General features: G+C 40.8%; 2 protein-coding genes across 2 annotated transcripts; one reads left to right on the top strand and one right to left on the bottom strand.

Annotated features, from left to right (window-relative positions):
* Window positions 1–6,096: 6,096 nt before the first annotated feature.
* Window positions 6,097–9,688, top strand: LOC131243534 (pentatricopeptide repeat-containing protein At2g37320). Its single transcript, XM_058242954.1, has one exon. The coding sequence runs from the start codon at window positions 6,436–6,438 to the stop codon at window positions 8,038–8,040; it is 1,605 nt and encodes a 534-aa protein (XP_058098937.1). The 5' UTR covers window positions 6,097–6,435; the 3' UTR covers window positions 8,041–9,688.
* A 5,598-nt stretch (window positions 9,689–15,286) lies between these two features.
* On the bottom strand, window positions 15,287–23,936 carry LOC131243533 (basic leucine zipper 23-like). Its single transcript, XM_058242953.1, has 2 exons — window positions 22,301–23,936; window positions 15,287–15,686 (listed from the first exon to the last, which is right to left on the bottom strand). The coding sequence occupies exons 1-2, from the start codon at window positions 23,121–23,123 to the stop codon at window positions 15,661–15,663; spliced, it is 849 nt and encodes a 282-aa protein (XP_058098936.1). The 5' UTR covers window positions 23,124–23,936; the 3' UTR covers window positions 15,287–15,660.
* Window positions 23,937–24,274: the final 338 nt, after the last annotated feature.

The following is a 24,274-nucleotide window of genomic DNA, read 5'->3' as shown; positions in this document are numbered from 1 at the left end:
ACTCATCAAGCGGGTTATGGCCGCTGCTAGTAACCTGTAGTCCCACCCACACCAAGTTCCTGTTGGCGGAATTATTTGAGGCCTACCACGATGTCCGTGAGAAATCCTCTTCCTTCTCCAGTTTCCATAGCTCATTTTGGGTGAAAAGCAGATACAGGGAACCAAGATTGAACGCGCACCTTTGAAATATAGGTTTTGGATTAGACTAACGTTTTTAGTTCATACAAGTGGGAATAACCTTACGAACGGTTTGGATGGCATATAAACATCTTGGTGGGCACAGGACGCTTGACAGTAGAACCAACATGTTGTTGGAATGGGAAAGTCCGTTTGTAAATGAGATCCTCCCAGTCCATCAGGTGCGCTGGCATTGATCTTAAAAATTCGGCAGATCCAAAAACTCAGGTGGGCCACACTATAGGAAATAGTATAAAATCATGTAAATTCACTTTGTATGGAGCACCTGAGCTTTGAAATAGCTTGAGTTTCAGTGAGTCCCGTAGTCCTGATGAGTGGCATCCGATGAATGGATTGGATGCCATATAAACACCACAACGAGCCCCACCTGATGAATGGTGCGGATTTCAAGCTTGTTCCACCATGTAGCACTCGATAAGTGGGAAGTACGCCTGTAGTGTACGCACGCTAGTAACAAATAGACTTTGAAGGGTACGAAAACAACCAACCCATCCAACTGGTGTGCCCCACCATGTAAAAAACGGCCAAGACAATTATAACGTAGGCCATCCCATGAAAAATAATGTCCAATATGTAAGACTCCATTAGTTGGGGCCACACATTATCATTGATTTAGATTTGACTGCTGAATTATTCAGATTGAGCAATTTAATGAGCCCCACTATAATTGTGATGATTATAAATAAGTTGGGGCAGGACCCTTGAGCCATAGTCTCTGTACATAATTATTAAGTTGGATATGAAAACCCATAACATGAAGACCTTAGATGAGGAAAGGGTGATGGGTAAGCTTTCAACCGATGTCTTGTTTCCATGACGAATACGGGAGAGAAAATCTTAATCCCATCCAAAATTTTTCTAAAAGTTGAAGAGCAGAATATCAAGATTCCCATAAAAAACATCCAAGCATTGAAAATGTCTCCCATATCAAGCATACTCCGTTATGGTATTGAATCTATACTGTCATGCATAGGTGATCCACCGGTTATAATGTAGGCCATCCCATGGAAAACAATGTCCAGTATCATCAAAACTGTAAATAATACGTGGTGGCCCACCCAATAATATAATCACCCTGATTTTTGGGAGGTCCCACCATAATGGTGGGGCATACCTGATACCATATGTTGGATGGCGAAACACACCTTGTTGGGCCCCACCTGACATCTCCAAGTAATTTTTGAAATAGCGTCCCCTTCATTGTTCCCGATGGCGTGTGGCCCACTTGATGATTGAATCAACCGCATTTTTGGGTACAAGGCCAAGCATGGCCCACATGATGGGTGGTTTGAACGTTATATACATATCACGTGGGTCCCTGCCACCGCAACGTTCATTTCTTTAGTAGTATGGATAGATCATGGACCTGTCTGGAAACCAGTAAAATTGCGTCCTAAGTCCCACTTAAGCTGATCAACGGTCACGATTGGACTGAGCGAGTTAACCGACTTGGATTGGTGGCGTTTGTCAATTGTCAGATATAAAGGACTATCCATCAATTTTGGTGCACATGCACATTTTTTATTTGGCACATGTTGGCACGTGGTGCTTTAAAAAATAGGGAAGAGATTGTGTGAGACCCAGGACCCACCCAAGACGGTGCGGCCCTTACTGTGGAGCCCACCTTGATGTATGTATTCTGTATCCATGCCGTCCATCCATTTTTCCAGATCATTTTAGGGGATTATCCAAAAAATGAAGAAGATCCAATTATCAGGTGGACCATGTCATAGGAAACATAGGAAACAGTGGTGATTGAACGACCTACCATTAAAAACTTCTTAGGGCTCACCTAGTGTATATTTGCCATCCAATCTGTTGATAAGATCACATAAGTCTGGATAAAAGGAAAATAACAAATATCAGCTTGATAAAAAACTTTTATGGCCCATAAATGGTGAATCACCACATTTTTCTATGATATGGTCCACTTGATAACTGGATCTGTTTCATTTTTCGGTTAATCCCTAAAATGATCTGAAAAAAAAGGATGGACGGCGTGGATACAGAATACATACATCAAGGTAGGCCCCATGGTAAGGGCCTCACCCTGTTGGGTGAGTCCGGGGTCTAACCTAATCCGCTCCCAAAAAATAGTCCATTCAATAATCAAGTGGCACATGAGACACATGCGAGAAACTTGCGATGTACAGGTGGACATGGTACATGTAGTGTACAACTTGGCAGATGTTGAACACGTGGCTTATGAAAGGCGCCTGATGGTTAAACGTGAGATTTGGATCCAGGCCACGTTAGGGCCTGGAGTGGTGGATGAACGGCGTGGATTTCCCACAAAATCATGGTGGGTCCCACCACGTGTGGATAGTGGGACCCACCCCTGAAATGACGTGCCAATGCCAAGATGGACAACGTTCATGAAATTCATACATTAGGGAGGTGGCCAGAAAGGTTTCAAGGGTGGACATTTCTGCCCACAGTGACTGGTTGGTGTGGTCTACCTGTGTTTGGATTTGCGTCAGTGATGGGCCCACACTCATCCAATTCACCGCTTAAAGATGAATAGCAGCACTTGGGAAACGGATTGGCTATTCCCCCCTGCTACCAGCCAATGGCTGGTGGTCGGTGCTATGTGGCCCCACCATGATGTATGTGTTTCATCCATACTGTACATTTGTTTTTCTAGATCATTTTAGGGTATGAGACCAAAAAGGTTTAAGAAGGTGCTTTAACCGATACTAAGAAGGTTTAAGAAGCCCATTCCTCCTAAAACAAAAGGAAATCAAAAGAAGTGACGAGAAATTCGAGTCCGGCTAGGATACAAACTAATCCTATAACCTTCAAGAATCTCGTTGGTTAGGTAGGCAAGGAGATCTTGATACGGATGATCGATCTCCCAAATCTATATAAGGAACACTCGAAGAAGAGCTTTGGGTCTTCACTGAAACACAATCTCTCTATACAATGCATTGCATTGTGCTTATCTTAACTTTAGCTTTAGTTCTTCAACTTATGTCTAATCCTACTTATATCTAGCATCATCGTTTTGGTACACCTAAGAGTATTGAAAATATCCATGATCGTTACATCCCTGATTAATCGAGTCCTTACTTAAAAGATCACATCTTGGTCACATTTTGTTGACCATATGCATTAATTTTTTGTCTATACAAGTGATTGTAGGTATTTTTTATCCTTACATTAATTTTTTGACCATACGCTGTTTATTAGAGTTGTACACGAGTCGAACCGAGTTGAGCTTGGCACAACTCGACTCGGCTCGTCCACTAGCTAACCTAGCTTGAACTCGGCTTGGCTCGGTCCTCGAGCCTAACTAGCTAGTTTGGCTCCGTTTGGTTAGCAGCTCGAGCCGGTTCGAGCTGAGTTTGAGCCCAGATTGAGCCTGTGCGTAGATCTGGGCATCGGTCCTGGTCAGATCGGATTAGGTTCAACTCGACCTGATCCGAAATTCTACAGGCTTGACTCGAATCCGATTCGATCCGTTGCCGGATCTGTGTCATATGATTCGAACATATTCGATGCATGGTTTTCGTGACTCGAACAGTGTCCAACTCGGTTTGGAAAACCGAGTCGGATCGGGTTAAGTAGAATTCGGATATATAAATTTAATTAAATTGTTTCATGTGGTGTGGTCTACTTTAACCTTTAATATACCTACGTTTTATACTCAATGGTTAAAATAATTTGTAAAAATTGATGAACGGCTTAGATAAAACATACACATCAAGGTGGGCCCTACATGGGTATGAAAGAACTTTCAATCTAACGTACCAAGCGACGAGCGTTTTTATTAAATCTTACGTGCAGCGACGAAAATCAAAGATTCAAAGTACTTGCCTTTTACGCAAGCGGAGCTGTACTGGGTAATTTCTTAAACAAGTGAGTAAGGTCTGTACATCTAATCATATGGTATGTGTTATATCAAAACCGTTCATCCATTTTCCAACCTCGTTTTAAGGCTTGAGACAAAAAATAAGACGGATCTAACTATCGAGTGGACCACACAAATGATTTAACAGTGAAAATTATTCTGTGCTGCTATTTGTAGTGTGGGCCATATGATCTTTGAATATTATTTATTTTTTTCATAATACTCTATAATTATCTCTAAAAGTATATGAACGGTGTAGATATTATAAATACATCACTGTGGGGGCCATAACTTTGATCTCCTTTGAACCGTCCGTACAGCACGGCGCTCAAGGAGCGCCTCCTCGCCAGACGTATTACAACTGTACGCTGGAAACGGACTGGCTACTCCCCTGGCTACTGGACGTCCGTACTCTGTGGGCCCCACCATGATGTATGTATTTCATCCATGCCCTCCATCTATTTTTATAAATCATTTTAAGTTATTAGAAAAAAAAAAAAAAAGGTATATTAAAATCTCAAGTGGACCACATTATAGAAAACAGTGTTGAATAAATTTTGACCATTAAAAACGTTATGTAGGCCATAAAAGTTTTCGATCAAGCTGATATTTATTTTTTCCCTTCATCTAGGTCCTCATGACTTAGATCAACATATTTTATACAATCTATATGTTTTATCCACATCATCCATCTATTTTTAGGAAAATTAGGGTAAAAAATAAAAAATATATTTTATACTACCCGCTCGCCTATCGGTTCGGGTCTGTTCGGTGCGGTTCGGGTCCCATCGGTTCGGGTATACGGGTCGAGTCGGTCCGAACAGAGGTCTATTCGGACCCGAGCAAAAAAAAAAATCGGATCTGGAAACCACAACCCGATCAGGCCCGATCTTGGCCGTCGGTTCTGTTCGGAACGGGCCGGATCAGGTCGGATCGGGTCGGATCCGCCGGATTGGGTCACAAATGCACACCTCTACCTGTGCGGCATTTTCTCAAACACATGGAGTGTACTTTCAATTTCTCACGGTATGTAAAACAATAGTAGTAGTTTACAAGTATTTCATCAAGCACTCAGTAGGCAACATCAAAATCAAGATATAAGGGTGTTGGGGGACTGCGAAAGCACACAGAGATGAATTTAAGATATCAATCCAATAGCACCAGGCAAACACAAAGAAAACACAACGATTTAACGTGAAAAAACCCTTTTATAAAAAAACCACAGCACAAAACGACAGATGATAACTATGAAAGTAGAAATTACAAAGAGAATAAGCTTACTCGATTCGAACAATCTCTAATCTCACCCTTGCTACACCCTTTGAAACCCCAGGACAATTTAAAAACCCTTAAAATACCTCTAAATCCCGTTTACACCCATATATATAACATTGGAAAAAATCCCAAACGAAATCAGAAACAAATCTTGCAATTTCGCAGTTTTGTGAAAAATCTGTGTAAAATCTGTTGATGCCATCGAAGCCTTGTCGATGGCATTGAAAAAATTCCTAATTAGTCCAGCAACCAACTGAAGAAAATCCAAAAAATATCGATGAGATCGAGAACCATTTGATGCCATCGAAGGTGACATCGAACAGACTGTTGATGGCATCGACAGACCCTGTATCTGAGTCGATTTAAGACATCAAATACAACAAAGGTATTTGTTTCATATCCATACCTTTCTCGGCACCGGCTGACACTTCATTGAGTCATTTCATTAAACACTTGGTGAGCAATATCAATATCAAAATAACCGAGTCACCAAACTGGTTCAATGAGTTAGATTCAAGTTCGGGTTTGATCCGAGTTGAGTCGAGCTCGAGCAAGCTCGAACTTCGTTTAAAATTTTTTCGAGCTCAAAAAAACAGCTCGAATTCAGTTTCGAACCAAGTCGAATTGAGCTTTTTTGAGTCGAGTCACACAAGCAAACCAAGCTAACTCAGTTCGTGTATAGCCCTACATACGAACAGAGTTGATATAAAACAAATATCACGATGGGCCCACACAGCTTTTAGTTACACGGCCCTCTCCCCTAAAGAGTGATAGTAGGAAATCTTCGGCCCTCGCATGCGAAATGGCCCTTTATCTCATGCCTTCTCATCGTTAAAAGAGTCAGCAACTCGCATTGACTCATTCAAGCCCGAGTAGAGTCAGGGACTTGCCCCGAGTCAGGGCTGAATCAGCAAGACTCACCTGACTTGGAACGTGCGGGTACTACCAAAACGGAGTCGACTCGGACGATTCATGTCGGACTCATACGAGTCTTAAAACTATGTTCCTCCTACAAAGCCAAATCCCCTTCTGGGGTGTCCCGCATCCCGACGCATGAGTTCAAAAAATAAAAATATGAAAACGCCAGTAACTCTGTTTTAAGGAATGAATGAATGAAATTCCTCCTCTTTCAGCTTTCTTTTCTCAGGCGACCTGATCGCATCATTTCCAAATCCTCGCCGTTAATCTATCAACTAGCATTCGTTTCCTCATCCCCACCTTCACAGTCTTCAAATTCAAAGAACAAGAGGAAGAAAACAAAGGAGGAGAAAGAGTGGACAAATCTAGACCGTTCATTGCAGCTTCTGCATCTCATAAACCCCCAACCCTGCATCCAACGGTCCGAAAACCACCTTCGCCTCATACAGGATTGTATTCTGGAGCTTTCCCGAACGGATCCCAATGAGGAACGGCTCAAACGATCGAGAAATACTGTTCCTGGCGGTCGTGATGCTCTCATGTTGCCTAAGAAGGACGCCCTTTATCTGTTTGATGAAATGCTTGAAGATGGGAAGCGAGTCGATGCCGTTAGTCTTTCGGGTGTTTTGAGTGATTTTGGAGCTTTACGGGATCTTGATCGAGGGATGCAGATTCATGGGTTTGTGATCAAAGGTGGATTTGATGAGCATGTCTCTGTTGGTAGTGCGTTGGTTAGTTTGTATTGCAAATGTGGGATTTTGGACAATGCGTATAGGGTGTTTGAGAATATGCCTGTGAGGAATACAGTGTCCTGGACTGCGATCATTGCTGGGTTTGCGCAGAATTGGCAGGTTGAGGCGTGTCTTCAGCTTTTTCTTCAGATGAAGAGATCGGTATTGAAGCCTAACGATTTCACGTTTGCGAGCCTTTTGAGCGTGTGCGCGGCCGGTGGTTCACTCAGCCTTGGGAGGACAGCACACTGCCAGACAGTGCGGATGGGTTTTGATTCGTACGTTCATGTTGCAAACTCTCTGATCTCGATGTATGCTAAGTGTGGGAGCATGGAGGAAGCTTTTCATGTGTTTGAAAGTATGCCCCACAAGGATCTCATCTCATGGAATTCTGTGATTACTGGATATGCACAACACGGGCTTGCCGAACAGGCACTACGTTTGCTTCGTGATATGGAGAGCGAGAATATTTCGCCAGATGTGATCACTTACCTCGCCATTCTCTCCTCATGTCGTCATGCGGGCCTTGTGGAACAAGGCCGCCACTGCTTTGATTCGATGCTCGAACATGGAGTGGAACCAGAATTAGACCATTATTCATGTGTCGTCGATCTCCTTGGCCGGGCCGGACTGCTTGAAGAGGCCTATGAGTTCATAAAAAAGATGCCTATCCGCCCGAATGCCATTATATGGGGCTCGTTGCTTTCATCATCCACGCTTCATGGCAATGTGCCAATCGGGGTTCAGGCTGCAGAAAACGGGCTTCTGTTGGAACCAGGTTGTGCTGCATCCCACGTGCAACTGGCAAATCTGTATGCTAGCGCAGGGTGGTGGAATCATGTGTTGGAAGTCCGGAAACAGATGAAGCAGAAAGGGTTGAAGCCAAGTCCAGGATATAGCTGGATCGAAATCGGGAGTGAGGTTTACAGGTTTAAAGCCAAAGATGGTTCAAACACCAAAGTATATGAGATATTTTCTGTGGTGGATAGTCTAGTAAGCCATATGAGATGTTTGGGCTATGTGCCTGGAACAAACACAAGTGCACATGGAGAAGGGATTCTTATGTGATTATGGAGGCTTGCTAGCCCCACACACTGCAGACGTTCCAATTCTGCAAATATGTGGGACATCTGAGTGGTGGTCCCAACTATGAAGATGATTTAACTCCATGGTTGCTAGCAATGCCAAGTCCTTGGCCATTGATTTGGGTTTTGAAGTCTTCTGTGGGACTGCAGCAGTTAATGGAGTAATCACCATGGAGAATTTTGAAATTGCATAGCATAGAATGGTTGGTTTGGGCAACACGTGGAGATGGTCCGATGATTGGAACCATCCATCTTCTCGGCGCTGCCATGCATGAGCTAAAATGAAATAATCACGATCCAAAACCATCCTGATCTTTGATTTTGGAGTTGTTGAGTCATTGGAAATGTTCTTTATGATGTCTGCATCGATCTAGATGCTTTTGAGGCAAGCTTGTTATTGTGGCCAGTATTGAGTAGCATCCTAAACATGGACGGGACATGCCAGAACCAACTCACCACCAAATTCCAAACATATGCTTTATGTGTAAGAAGGCTGAGAAAACAGGGGAATACCCTTTTTAATCAATCCAAGGTCATTCCAAGGATTTAGTTTCAGTTCATATGCCTTCCCTCGCTCTAGGGAATCTTCCCAAATCTCAGTTGCGAAGACACTTGAAAGTTTGGGTAGGTCCTTTCAAAGAAAGAGATAGAATACCTAGGAGATTTGTCCTTTGAGTTGTTCTTTCAGGCATGTGTGGAATGAAAGGAATAAGAGAACCTTCGATAGCCTGGAGGCGCTGATTGATTTGTTTATTTTTAGTATCTTGTTCTTGCAGATACAGACGGGCCCTCGTAAGGCATTTCAAGCTTTTCTTCTTGGATTCAATCAAAGATAGGGAGAAACTCAATTGCAGGCCCCATCATGAACTGCACGGCAGGAAGGCGAGATCGAAAGTGGGTGCGTCCTCCTATTGGACAGTGGAAACAAATCTTGACAGCTCATTCATGGGTTATTTGGGACCTCATCCAATTGGGGCTTTTGTTGGAGATGACACATTCCAAAGAACTCTATACCAGCAGGACTGGAGAACTCTAACCTGGCGGAGGCAAAGACACTTACGGAGGTCTTGCAATTCTTGCAACGATACCCAAGGGAGAATATTATTGGAGGAGATTCCAGCAATTTCATCAGTTGGGTGTCCAAGGAGTTTCTCAGAGCTTTTGAGGCTTTAACTCCATCTTGAATTAAATTTGGATCGTTCTTCTCTAAACTTCCTTTTAAATATATAGAGGATGCTGACGTTACGGATTCTCTTGCCGAGAAGAGATACTAGATTGGCTCTTAACATGGGGAACTCATGCCCTCTAGCTTGATGCACCTTGGTGTTAGGCCTTTGGCTTCTATTTTCTTAGGATTGTGGATCATCTGAATCTCGAGACGCTCCTCCAACCAATCATATACTTAATGAGATAGGTAAACCAAGGAGACCCCCCTATGAAAACTGTATATGAGAATTTCATCTCATTTGACTCTAGCAAAAATGCCCAAATAGTGAGTGCTAAGGATATGTACCAGAAAGTTTGGAACTTTTTAGCTGCTTGATTCAATCGTCCTCGAAGATACAAGCGAAGGAACCAAAATCCTGAATCTCTTCTTTACGATGATAATGCCAAATCTCAGGTTGGCTCTTCTATCTTTATGTTGATCATTAGCTCACGGCCATTTCAAGAGCAAAGAAAAATTATTTGTGATTTTGGAATAGTAGAATTTCAAAGAATTATGAAATGGGTCTCTGTTGTAATTGGATAGAAAGGGCTATTCTATCTTGGTTCATGATTTTTGAAAATTCCGAGGGCTATTCTACAAAAGGTCACTTCGTAACTGGCACTAGGGTGGAAAATAATTTCCATTTCACTTGGGTTCTTACTATCCATGCACACCCTAACCCCAAGGAAGGTCATTTATGGATTGGAGGATTCCATGGTACAGGATTGGAAAAGGAAATGGTTTTCCCTTGATGCAACAAGCTGGCATGTTTGGATAATGAAGAAACCGTGGATTCCAAGCTTACATTTCCTACCCTTACTGAGATGAACATTTATCAAGAAATGAGTGTAGCTATTATTCTGGAACTCTGCTTGCTATCCATAAAAGACCATGAAAAGAACCCAACTTAGAAAATAATCATGACTGAGTTACATTACCATGGAATCCTCCGATCCAAACATGCCTTAGGAGTACAAATTCAGAAAATCACCATGTTTCTCACCACCATGATATTAGAGCCTTCAAATATTGAGGTGGCTTGAAAATCGATAATATAATCATCCTTCTTTGGATCACATGTTGGTGGGGATAGTTAAAGGGTCCTTAGTTTGATGTCCATCCCAACCAAGCTATGTAATCTTTCATAAAAACCCCCACGGAATCCTCAAGAAATGAAAATTTGCAAAATCCAACAATAATTCCCTTGGAGGTTGTTTGGCACCTTGGATTTGGAGGTAAATGAGTGTCCAAGTAGCTGCATCTTCCGTTTGGCAACCAGGATTTGGCAGTAAATGAAATTGGAGTTATTTCCAATACCTCTTTTGTGTTTTGAAATCCCAGTAAAATGTTGTGATTCCAGTGTAAGTAAGATGAAATGCCTTTATTAGATCTTTTTTACAGGTAGAAGAGTCGCACTTATAACAAAGGTGTCATTAGGCTACTAATTCACTGTTCATGTTACACTAATTTTTTTACTGTTGAACATTAAAATCACATCAATAGAATGATCCAAGCCATCCAAATGATGGACATCTAAATGGATGGTTAGAAAGTGTCAGCGAGTATATATTTCAATGGGCTTATTACAATTATTGTATCAAATATCTCTCTCTCACACACACATGCACATATACACACACTAATTTGGGATATGAAAGTTGATTCAATTAATCAAATATGAGTCCTATGAAGAAGAATTCCAATGCATTCTAAATACAAGCTCCCAAATGGAAGATTTGGTTTTCTTGTTCTTCTTTTCCTTTTTTCCTTCTTCTCCTCAAACAGTGTAAAAAGTAGATAGATACCCACAAAAATCGAATTATTTTTCATAGTCTTCATCTTTCACGATCTAGAGCGAAGGATTGAAATAAAACACAGCCAAACCTGTCATTGATAGAACCAAACTTGTGATGGGCTAAGGTTATAAATGTCCCAAAAGAAATAGAATTTTCCATGAGTAATAGATGGCGAAGGAAAAGAGTAAAGCATGGAAATAAAGATGCCAGAGAATCTGGCCCCACATGCTTTTAGAAGCGCTTGGAATCTAGATCTGTTTAGCTGGCTTGAAGTGGTGAGGATTCCTTTAAGTGGGATAATAAAGGTTATCTTTTCTGTAGAAAAGGATAGAGGAAAATGCCATTGGCCATGTGATGGATGGACCATTTGATCATCTTAATAAGCAGCCATTTGCGCCACACATATAATATCCCATGTGGGGCCACAACTAATGCAAGAGATTTAGGCTGCTAGAGACTGCCAGCATTGTACGACTTGTACAATCCAAACCATCCAGATCGCGGGCCTCAAATCAATCACATTATGACTCAAAGCCCCTAATAATGGACATTTATTTGTTAAAAATAAATTTAAAAAAATTAAAAAAATGGACATTTATTTGTTGAATTTGATTATAAAACCCTGCCAATTTTCATTTCAAATAGGGGTGGCAATGACAGGGTCTGGCTAGCCTGTAAGGGCTCAACAAGGCCTGAGCCTGGCATGGACTAGCACAGCTGGCCCGATCCTGAAATTCTTGGGCCTGTTCTTGGATCCTGCTCACCCAAAAATTCATTAAATCCTTATTTTTCATTGCAAATGATTTCCATACATCACATGATAAGGTGGGCCACACAAGCAGAAATAAATAGACAGAAAAAATAATAATGCTGTATTGATTTGTCCTCTACTTAGGACATGCATCTCTCCCAGATTATGAAAGGAATGAAATAAATTATTTGTGGGGCCCGCCATGATGCGCATTTGACGTCCACTTCCTCCAACTGCAATAGATTGTGCTTATTTTGAGCCCAAAAATCAGGCCAATCCACAACTTTAAACGTGGGACACCACAGGGAATAGTTAGGATGGAAGTGGGCCGATCTGATTATTTCCTTCTATTTTTGGTTTATAAAAATCATGGTGGGCCCCTGGAAGGTTTCAATGGTTGGCATCTTCATTCCCACCGTTCCCTGTGTGATCGATTCACTTAAAGAGTTTTCTGTCCAGTAATGAGCATGCGTTCCCATTTTCACTTTGATTGTGAACCATGGCTCTTTTATCACCGTCGACCACAAACACCTGCTGATAATACAAATGGTCTATTTGGAAGTCGCTATGATGAGGCCATCGGTTGGCTTAGCTTAATGATATCGAGTGCACCCAGATTTTCAGTTTGTAGAGGTGGTCCAATGCTTCTTAAATCAGACCATTGGTCTATCGAGACCCATCCTAGATGGACCATCCCATTCAAATTATGGCCACAGTTCAAAAGAGAAATGCCGCAGCGGTCCACATTCAATTGAAAAGGGCCAAGTCGCAGTGACAAGGATACTTTATTTTGGAAACTTGGAGGTTAGTCTGTCATTGATCCGGGCCAACAACCAAATGGCCTAGATCACTGATCAATGGGCCCCACTTGTACGAATTGAAAACTCAAGCACACCATCCAGATCGAGGGAATGAAATAGAACCAACATGGACACAGAAACCACTCTAAAAGTCTTCAAAAGCAGGGCTGACAACAGGCTTGGGCTTGTGCATGGCCTTGATTTCTAACCCTAAAAATGAAAGGGCCAAGTGCAGATTTAATAACTTTTGCTTGAGAAATGGACCAAAGCCCGTACATGAACAGAGTAGGCCCTCTCCAGCTCAGACCCACCTGCCGGAAACTAGGGTTTAAAACCTCAATGAGGACAGACGGTTGAACAAGACCTTTCAATGGAAAGGGTGGGCCACTAAGAATCCTCAGATCTGCCTGGGTCCAACTAGGCCAGCCCCATCCGTCCATCTGGTCCGATAAACTGGTCAAGAATTGAAGTTTAAATCGCTTTATTCGCATAACAACATCATGTTGACACCATGTTACTGCTCACGGAAGTCGGCGGGCCTTTTTCGAAAGTGACCTGCCAGCTTCGGCTCCAAGCGCAATGTTGGGTGCAACAATACATACCTGGTAATCCAAGAAAGGTCCAGACCATGTACCTAACGTGAGGCATGCGCATCTTGACTGTAATACCATTGGTGATTTTGTTTCTAATCATTCATTTTTTGCATACTAGTGTGGCCCACCTGATGAATGGATTGGAGTAGTTTGGGGCCAGGGATGTTTACGCTAGCCCACACATTGGCTGAGCTTGAAGGCATATCTGATGGACCATGGCTAAGTATCAAACCCAACAATTAAATAGGGCTAGACTCGCACTAGTATTTTGAGCCCTAGTCATGCATCAATTGCTGGGCTGGGAATTCAGGTCCACCCAGCAAGTGACACTCCATAACCGAGATCTAAATCCACGGTCACGGCCCACCTGAGTTTGGGACCAGCTGACTTTTGGGCCGTTCGGTAGAAATGCCTGAAATTAGTTCCATCTCAACTAAAACGAGAAGAACACATTTACGGCGGTCTCCCAAACAGGCCCCATAGCTATGGAAAGACTCATTTTGGAGGTATATTGAAAAAACCTGGATAAGTAGACATGATATCAGTTGGAAAAACATTTGAGAGGAGGGGAAAAAAGGTCAATAAAATCCATTTGAGCCAAAGAACATATACAATAACCCTACATGCGATTATCATGTAAAGGTGGAATCCAAAACAAACAACAATTGAAATTATGAATCTCCATTTCCGGAGGAAATCCATGGTTTTCTATCTCCGTTACATTTCGACTCTGCATTTTATAGTTTTAATCCATCCAAACACACCCCTTGAGTTAATTTAAATGGATATTAAAATTGCACTCGTGAACTGAGAGCTTTTAGTTTTCGGGCAAGAGATGCTGGAAGGTTGAAACTGCATTCAAAGAAACTTACGAGACGCATTCATTTCTGATTCTATCCATCCTTGTCTTGCTGCTCATCCATCTCAACATCCTCATCCTCATCGCATCAATTGACAAGAAAATGAGTATAGAGCCTACAGTTGTCCCATAAAATTTCCCTTTCAGCTTGAGTGGTATATGACAATCACATAAAACTCTAGAGGAGCATTTCCGTTTCCTCCACCCAACTTGAATTCTGTGGGCAACATCCTTCTCAAGCAACAGATTAGGAAATGAAGATTTTTTTACTCTCCAAAAAATCTTGTTAAAAGACAATCAAGGGAAACGGCTTTTCATTTCTCATTGTTTTCTACAAATGGCATTTCCCAAAAAACACCATTTTCTTCAAAAAAAACGTTCCATGAATTCAAATAGGCCCCTGGAAAAAGCATCCAATAGCTCCCTAGAGAGTTGATCCGGTGGATGTCGGAAAGAAAGGAGTTTCAAGAGGATATATTGACATGACTAAGCACATCTCCATTTCTTCCACCCCGCTTGAATTATATACAGCGACATCCTTCCCAAACTCTCCACACTCATGAATTATCTACCCCAGATACCGAAAGTGCTCATTTTAGAACAACGTGTAGCATTCTAGATGTAATGTTTCCCCATGTTTCCTTGCCAAAGGTGCAATACAGTGTGATGCTTACATAAAACATCTATCCCAGCAATATAAGAATAATGCAGTGAAATTTCTTTTTTCACAGAACCATTACCTGGGTGAATAGATCCACCATGCCTGTCAAAGATTCTTCTGAAGCTTGCTGCTTCTTGTTATGCAAATAACACTCCTGCAATTGTTAGAAGAAAGAAACGCCCAAAAAAGAACAAAAGAAATGCATGCATAAATACAGCAGATCAATGATCTGTTGAAAACACCCATGATCAGGAATGACTAACTTTAAGTAGGTTGGGCAGGCCAATAGAAATTGGCCAGTCTCATGATAGGGCTGGGCTTTGTAGTATTGGTCCAGGCTCAGGCCATGTTCGTTACACCCTAAAATAACCCTCAAATTGCAGATACACTCCTGGAAGATAAAGAATATGATTGTAACCTGGAACCAAGAACATTGATGTGAATACTAACAAAGGAACTAGTAATCCAATTGTCAATACCGCAGCTCAATTCGATAGTAAATCCAAACGCACCCCAAACATTTGACAAGAAATGAGTATAGAGCCTAGGAAGTGTGGACAGCTGAACGGAACCAAGAAAGGGAATCCATTTTATTGATAGAAAATATTGGGCTTGGAAAGATGGCAGTTGATATACAGCTACAACATCCATATCTGTTCATTTGCCTAATCAGCTAAATACAATACCAATTGCCAAACACATCTGTAAAGCCTGCCGGCTTAAATTGATACCTAGGATTGAATAGACGCAACCAACAAAAGCAACCAGAAGGTATAAATAATGTCTTCAAGAGTAAGCTTAACCGAAAGGAAAATAAGCAGCCCCTTACGACAAGAACCAAAAAATAATAGTTGTAGACAAACCAAAAGTGCAATTCTACTAGACTACTTATTGGTAGAACATATGTACCCACAGCCATCTCATGTGAATGGTACTTCAACCCTCTGTTGATGCACAAGCTCCTGATGAAGAGATAGCAAGAGATCAAAATCACAATAAGTCCATGATTTCAAGGATAAAAGACGAACAAAAAGAAAAAAAGAAAAAAGAAAAAAAAAAAGAAAAAAAGTAGAAGAAGAAGAAGAAGAAGAAGGGAACAGTTCCTGTGCACCGCGTTTACCAGAAGTCGGTGCAAAAATACCTCCTACCAACCAAAACTGATGGGTGGGGGTGGGAATCTTAATGTGCATTCCAAAACAGACTTCTGAAATTTTGAATTTTAAGATGCTGTGTGATTCCTGCCAACTAGCTTTAAATGATGAGATAATACACGCACACCAATTGTCGGTTTGCACCAGTGTTGTCAAAATCCTATGATTTACAATTTAAAATTTGAGTCGAATCTTAAGCAAAATTATTGGAATCCCTTTTATATGAATCATACGACTCTATGATTTGAATCCTACGATTTACGATTCAAATTATGCTTGTTTTCTTCTATTTTAATCTTCGGTTGGCTTTCATTTTGTGTTTTTAAATTGGTGAGGGCTTTAAGAAGTGTTTAGAAAAGGTAAATTTTTTATTTTGTTCTTTATAAGAGATTAGATGATATATCTCTCTCTTCAAAATTAAATCAATGACCTTTTTTTTATGATTTCTTACATATTAACTGGTAGAAAGTCCAAATTGATGCATGACTTATCGGGAATGTTTTTATGGATGGTAACTATAGGTGGACACGAACCGAGCTAGCTCGGTTAACTCACTCGACTCGGATCAGGCCAGCTCAACTCGGCTCGGATCGAAAGTTGGGTTCGGGCTGAGTCGAGCCTTTTTTTTAGTTCAAAAAAATTTTGAGCCAACCTCGACTCAAAATTGATTCGGTTCAGTCCAGCTAGACTTGGCTCGACCTATATACATTTTAAAATAAAAATAAATATAATATATATATATATATATATATATAAATAATATCGCCCTAAATTTCCTTCCTTTTTTTGTCCTAGCTGACCCGCCGGCTCTCTCTCTCTCTCTGTAAAAGCACTCGGTCGTCCCTGTCGAGATGTCTATTCGACTCTCTCTCCCTCTCTCTATTTGGGTGCTCGAACTTGAACTCGGCTCAAAATCTCGAACTCAAACTCGGCTCGAGCTGGCTCGAGCTGCTGACTGAACCAAGCCAAGCTGGCCAATCAAGCTCGAGGACAGAGCCGAACTCAAGCTGAGGTAGGCTGATGGCTGAATTGAGCCGAGCTGTGCCAAGCTCGACTCGGTGTCCATCTCTAATGGTTTCGATCATGTTCACTTATATGTATTATGGAATAAGAGCCAAAAATAAAAATATCTTTTTTTTGTCAGTCCACATAATTAAATGTTGCTTTTCCAACGTGATTCTACGTTCAAGAAAGGTAACAAGAACATAAATTATTAAAGGACCTTGTCTGTTTTTCAAGGGAAATTTCCTAAAAGGCAAAAAATACAATAAAATAAAAGGAAAGATACGAATCCTTTAACACTATTATGACATGGTATTACTTGGTGCAGATTGATGGCAAAAGGATGATTGATGAGTTTTTTTTTCTTATTTATTTATATTTTCCATATTTTTTCAATTAAAAAAAAAATCTTATGATTTACAATAAAATTTTCGATTTGATATACATTACGATTTGCGATATAAAAATGATTTTGACATTATTGGTTTGCAGTCACTAAAGTCGTGCCCTTAAAAAAAATGTAGAATTGTAATGTTGCGGAAAGGACACTTGATCAAGAGAGCCTCCTGAAGGTCTAAGTATCTAACTACTTAAATATTTTTGAGAGAATTGTTATCAAAAAGCAAGGCAATTCATCCCATCTTCTTTTAAGGTCAGAACTTCCTCATTCGCTATTAAGACTGAAAAAGGCAGTCCTGATTATAAAACCAGTTGCGGAAAGGTCCTGTCCTGATCGAGAAACACCACAAAACTTTTTTAAATCAATAACAAACACTTCATTAAAAAGGGAAAAAAGATGCAAGATCATTGAAACAGGGACCCAATAGGACAGACTATTCTGATGGGGACCTTCCTATGCAAGAGCATCAGCAATGGACTTTAGCTTCTCTTCAAACATGACTAAAAATGACCGTCAAAGCATAACATCTTTCCATAAAATCTTTTACAAAGAAGGCGCGCTCCCAAGGAGCTGAACGGCCTAAGTTCCTTCCGAAATTCTGTGCAATAGCATTTCTGGAATCAGTTCAGAGCCTGTTTGAATAGAATGCAATTAATATGCATCAACAAGGCATTTGCACCTATTTGCGAAGCAGCAGATGCTGCAGCAAAGTGTCTGCATTTGCTTTCCCCTCCTCAAGGAGGGAGTGCAACCTTTTTTTTCAAAAAGTCAAATAGAGGGAAAAGAATTTGCCTCATGCCACATTTTAAATTACAATTTTGGAGGGAAAAGGGTTTTCCTTTTTGGGTTTGCAATCGAAACAGTTACAAAAGCGAAGGAAAAGCATTTTCCAAGACTTTTCTTTAGCAAAACAAACAAGTGCAAGGAGTTTGCTTCCCTAGCACTGATGTCACTTGCATTTGGCTCATGTCACAAATTTGCTTTGCATCACTTTTTTCCAACTTTACACTCTACCCAAACAGGCCCTCAATGATGAGGGGACCAAGTATGGAGAAAAGGGACACCCCATTTCAATTGCCATCAATTCAGCTGAATTTGCATCACCAAAAACTGATCAGAACGAAGACAATTACTTAATCTCCCCTAGTGGTAACAAATACCAAGTTGCTATAGGCTCTGATGGACGAACAAACAGAAATCCTCGAAATGCAGAAGAGAGATGTAAGGTATCATTATAAAATGCTCTGCCCAAATTACAAATGCTCTTTATTTTATCAAGTCATCATGCATAGATGTGTGGCCCCACCTTTTAGTGAACCAGATCATTCATATTTGGGGCCCATCACGGATGGGAGATGGACCAGAAATCTCCCACACTGTACATCCTTGTCCATCCACTGATTCTAAGTTTCTAACCAATATGGGACCTTATCACAATGAACACAGACCATCAGCTGTATTTTATTTTTAGCCATCCATTTCCAAGCAACAATCGTATAACTACGATGATCTAACAGTGGAATGTTTTTTTTCTTTTTTCCAGCATCCATATCCATGATGGAACCCGCCAGATGAACTTTTGTATCACTGAAAGGTGTGTCCCCACCACAGAAAGCTGCCCCTAACAAAAAGTCAGTAGTTCAGGCCAAGCATTGTGAACAGTCTGGATCAGGAATAATAGGAAAAACCTGGATAATGTCAAGTGGTGGAAGACAATGTTCTCTGGCCAATCTAGATCAGAACAAGCGGCGGCAGTGAATATTAAATGCTCCTTGCAAGATTATCCAAAATACAAGAGAAATTAGAAGGGTAAGAATTGCACATCTTCTCAATAATTTGAAACTGGTCATTCAGAGTAGTTGGTTAACAGTGGCTCTATGGGGAAACCAGGGAATTCCAAAATTGGTAAGATTATCCAGGATCATCAGGGTGAGATTAAGTTCACTTTCTCAGGGCTAGCAGGGTTGGTGAAACAAGCATTAAGATACAGTAGCAATTAAAGTGTGTGTCTTTCTTCAAGAATCACCTGTCAGGTTCTTTGATTATTGAAGTTCATTCTCGAATTTCAATGGGATGGGTTTCTGAAAATTGCGGGGCTCCCGGAAAGTGGCTTTCCTTGTAAGTGATATAGTCAATGAGTTTGAGTACTTTGGCTATCATTTTTCATCACAAACAGTGGGATGCTAGTCATGGATCGGAAAATATGTATACATTATCAGCCAATACGGCTGCACCTTTTCCATGTCGGCATGATACAATAAATAATACATTTCTGTATCAGCCCATGTCCAAAAAAAAAAAGCACCATATCGGTCTGATGCACCATTAAATACATGTTCAAAACACAAGAAAATGATATATTTTCTTGGATATCTCACTTTTTTTCCTTTTTTGTGATATTTTTGCATAATTTTTTTAATAACAAAAATGTCCGATACAGACTGATATGAGGTCAATACCAATATGCGACACCATATCATATAGGTTTTTTGCCAGGCCAATATGCCTACTGATACCGATATTCAGAACCATGACGCTAGTTCTATTGCAGACTTCCAAGCAGATTATGACGTCATCCATTCCAACCTCACCATTAGTGTCCACATTATCCATTGTCTTTATAGATAGTTGTATCCATTATCCATTGTCTCAGCATTAGCGGCCATGTTATCCATTGTCTTTATAAAATTCTCGCTACTAGTGTTATATATATATATATATATATATATATATATATATATATATATATATATATATATCCAGGAAAAAAACTATCTACTAATAGAGAAACAATGCAATGCTCTTTGTGCAATATAAGTTATGGTACCCCTACTGGCACAAAGACACTTCGGAAAATATGTATACATTATAAGCCAATACGGCTGCACCTTTTCCATGTCGGCATGATACAATACATAACACATGTCTGTATCAGCCCATGTCCAAAAAAAAAAAAAGAAAAAAGCACCATATCGGTCTGATGCACCATTAAATACATGTTCAAAACACGAGAAAATGATATATTTTCTTGGATATCTCACTTTTTTTCCTTTTTTGTGATATTTTTGCATAATTTTTTTAATAACAAAAATGTCCAATACAGACTGATATGAGGTAAATACCAACATGCGACACCATAACATATAGGTTTTTTGCCGGGCCGATATGCCTACTGATACCGATATTCAGAACCATGATGCTAGTTCTATTGCAGACTTCCAAGCAAATTATGACGTCATCCATTCCAACCTCACCATTAGTGTCCACATTATCCATTGTCTTTATAGATAGTTGTATCCATTATCCATTGTCTCAGCATTAGCGGCCATGTTATCCATTGTCTTTATAAAATTCTCGTTACTAGTGTTTTATCTATATATATATATATATATATATATATATATATCCAGGAAAAAAACTATCTACTAATAGAGAAACAATGCAATGCTCTTTGTGCAATATAAGTTATGGTACCCCTACTGGCACCAAGACACTTCGGAAAATATGTATACATTATCAGCCAATACGGCTGCACCTTTTCCATGTCGGCATGATACAATACATAATACATGTCTGTATCAGCCCATGTCCAAAAAAAAAAAAAAGCACCATATCAGTCTGATGCACCATTAAATACATGTTCAAAACACAACAAAATGATATATTTTCTTGGATATCTCACTTTTTTGTGATATTTTTGCATAATTTTTTTAATAAAAAAAATGTCTGATACAGACTGATATGAGGTCAATACCAATATGCGACACCATATCATATAGGTTTTTTGCCGGGCCAATATGCCGACTGATACAAATATTCAGAACCATGACGCTGGTTCTATTGCAGACTACCAAGCAAATTATGACGTCATCCATTCCAACCTCACCATTAGTGTCCACATTATCCATTGTCTTTATGGATGGTTGTATCCATTATCCATTGTCTCAGCATTAGTGGCCATGTTATCCATTGTCTTTATAAAATTCTCGTTACTAGTGTAATGTGTGTGTGTGTGTGTGTGTGTGTATCCAGGAAAAAAACTATCTACTAACAGAGAAACAATGCAATGCTCTTTGTGCAATATAAGTTATGGTACCCCTACTGGCACCAAGACACTTCGACAGTTAACAACTGGCCCCAAATCCTCATTAGGTCCAGAACACATTTCATGGGTCATAACAATAAAATCACACAGATCAGACTACTCTAACCATCCGACCAATCACCTCTAAAATGGACAGTTACAATTGTTTACATAAAAATAGGTCCAGTCAATGATCCAGCTAGGCCCATCATGGACGGCTATAATAATTTTTTTTCAAACCACCTTAAGGATGGATTGGATCATCTAGTAAGTGGGACTTCTGCAAGGTAGCCCACAAAATGTGTGTAGAACCTAATGGACAGCACTATAATTTATGGTGCTCTGGAATGTGGAAACACTTAATCATTTCTCCAACAAACATACCATAAGCATGAAAGATCACAATCATCAAAAGTACAGAACCATTCTCAATGAAGGAACGCTAGATGCAGCAAGCACTACATAAAAGTGCATTGAAGTACCCTCGACATGGCACACATGGCAAACTTGTGGTGATTGTGACTAATGTTCTGGTAGATCATCATGTGCATAGACCATATTCAAAAATCAAGGGGAGTGGACTGTCGTAACCATCTGATAAGTGACCTACAAAAGGACAGCTTAGAGTAGCAGTCCACATTGAACAACTAAAAATCACAACTGGATTGACAGGGTCATCCAACCAATGCAATTTTTTGGTCCATAGCCCATCCACACTGCAGCCAACCAGACAACAAACCCAATCACCACAAGTTTGCCACATACACCTTGAGGAGAGAACTGAATAGAACATTTATGAAACACTCACTGCATACTAGCTTTCATATTCTCCATGATATCAGTTTTTAATTCTATTTTATCAGCACAAGATGTACATAAAAACTCAAAATTCAAAAAGATGCAGGAAGAGAAGTGGAAAGAATTTTCACAAAATATCACCTTTTCTCCCACTCATCGTCGATGAAATGCTAGTTGGCCCCATGTTCCCATTCCCGCAACCCAAAAACTCCTTCCATCCCAGATTAGGGCTCCCCATGCACTGAACGTTCCCGATGTCACAGGCACTGAACCCTGGCTCACCCAATCCGCCACCACCAACTTCACTGTCCTTCCCTTCCACCCCAGGGTGCAAGCAATAAATTTGATCATCATCACACCTCAAATCGCACGAATTCAACACATACCCTCCGGACATGTTTTGGTGGGGCCCGGGATTCGGAACCCCCTCTCCTCCCTTCCGGGACTTCTGATAAGGGAAGGATCCAATCTCCCCTTCGATCCTCCCCCTGATATCCACAAGCAAGCACTTCAGCCGTGCAATTTCTGCCTCAAGCGCAGCCTGCCCCTGCAACCTCCTCATGAGCTGCTGGTTAAGGGCCCGCAGCCGGATGACCTCATCCTCTAAAGATGCAGCACGTGCCTTCTTCTTCTCACGGTACTTGCGGACAGCTTCCCGATTGCCCAGTGGGCGTTTCTTTGAGGTCTTTTCCGCAGATTCAGCAGTGTCATCTGTGGCAGTTTTATCATCGGCGGAGGCCGAGAGGATCTTGGTGTGGACATGGAAGCAGGTATGGGTGTGGGAAAGGTCGGGGCCAGGCGGGTTGCAGGTGTGGGTGTGTGTGCAAGCATGGGTGTCTTTGAGGTACTCGTCAAACAAGCTGTCCATCGAACAGCTGCTGGGAAACTGCTCATCGCCAACCCCGCCAATGTTCTGGCTCGCAAAAACATCCTGGTTAGAGAAATCGAGCTCTCCGTCGTCCATGATCAAATCGAGAGGTGTTGCCAAAATAAAAGATTAGAGCAAAAATCTAGAGAGAATAAGAACGAATGATTTCAAGCATGACCCAAATGGAAATTTAGGATTTCAAAGTTGAAAGGATAAGAAAGAAAGCAGGGGAGTTGGAATTCTTCGCCTGTGTTTGCCTAGGAGATACAGGCGTGATAGCAAACCCTACGAAATCAGATATCCAAGGAAAGTTTGGATTTTGAGCCAAACCCAGATGCGAATTTCTGGTTTTGATGAGATTCGGATGAGCGACAAGGTTCAGAGGAGTTGAATTTCTTGGACAGCTTTCCAGAGAAACGAAATAGTTGTCGCAAAAAGCTCTCAAGAACCTTAGAACGCCTGCAAAAATGCAAAGAAATTCAGGAATCGGAGAGTGACCAAGAAGAAATTTTGTTTATCCAACGAGGGCAAAAACGACAATTTGAGTTGGATTTCTTGGTGGATCCTTGCCAAGACGAAGTGGGTCCCACGAGAATCCCCACAAAACCTAATAATGGCTACGAAAGGGATGAGAAATTTCGGAATTTCAGCATAACCCAGATGCGAATTTGTATGATTTTGATGAGAGAATTATATTTTTGTGACGCGATTTCTACCGAATCCAAAATGGGGATTGGAAAGAGACGATCCCGATAAAAAAATCTACATGGAGTAGGAGAATTTCTGGAATCTGCTCGAGAGCCGGATGCGCATTTCGGAAATTAGGGTTTCGAGAAATACCCAAGTGGGAATTCTCGAGTTCTGATGCGAATGTGAGCGTCAGAGATTTAAAACCCTAGAAAAATCAGCTTCTTTCGGATTTGAAGAGAAGAACTACAGAGGAATCAACGAAGTACCGATGCATTCGAGCACGACTTCACTGCGACCCCGGAACCAGTCCGTAGGGCCCACCTCTAGTATGCATGGTATATCCACACCGTCCATCTGTTTTGAAATCTTATTTTAGACCATATTCCCAGTAATTAAGAGCCTGTTTGTTTTATAAAGAAATGGAAAATACCTGGGAAATAGTAATTATTATAATTTTACTGCGTTTGAAATTTCATGGGAACTTGTGCTTGTGAAATTGGTTCAAAAGATGTAATTTTAATTTTTGAAATGTAAGGTAATGCGAATGATATATCCAT

Source organism: Magnolia sinica, chromosome 4, assembly GCF_029962835.1.
Source record: "Magnolia sinica isolate HGM2019 chromosome 4, MsV1, whole genome shotgun sequence".
NCBI classification, from domain to species: Eukaryota; Viridiplantae; Streptophyta; class Magnoliopsida; order Magnoliales; family Magnoliaceae; genus Magnolia; species Magnolia sinica.
This window is presented reverse-complemented; position numbering and strand designations above follow the sequence as displayed.

Bases quoted from the DNA above. Each gene is read 5' to 3' on its own strand.
- LOC131243533 (XM_058242953.1), bottom strand. From the start codon at position 23,123: ATGGACGACGGAGAGCTCGATTTCTCTAACCAGGATGTTTTTGCGAGC. The intron at 15,687-22,300 runs GTGATATTTTGT...TCTCTTCATCAG, and splicing joins GACGATGAGTGGGAGAAAAG to GAGCTTGTGCATCAACAGAG.
- LOC131243534 (XM_058242954.1), top strand. From the start codon at position 6,436: ATGAAATTCCTCCTCTTTCAGCTTTCTTTTCTCAGGCGACCTGATCGC.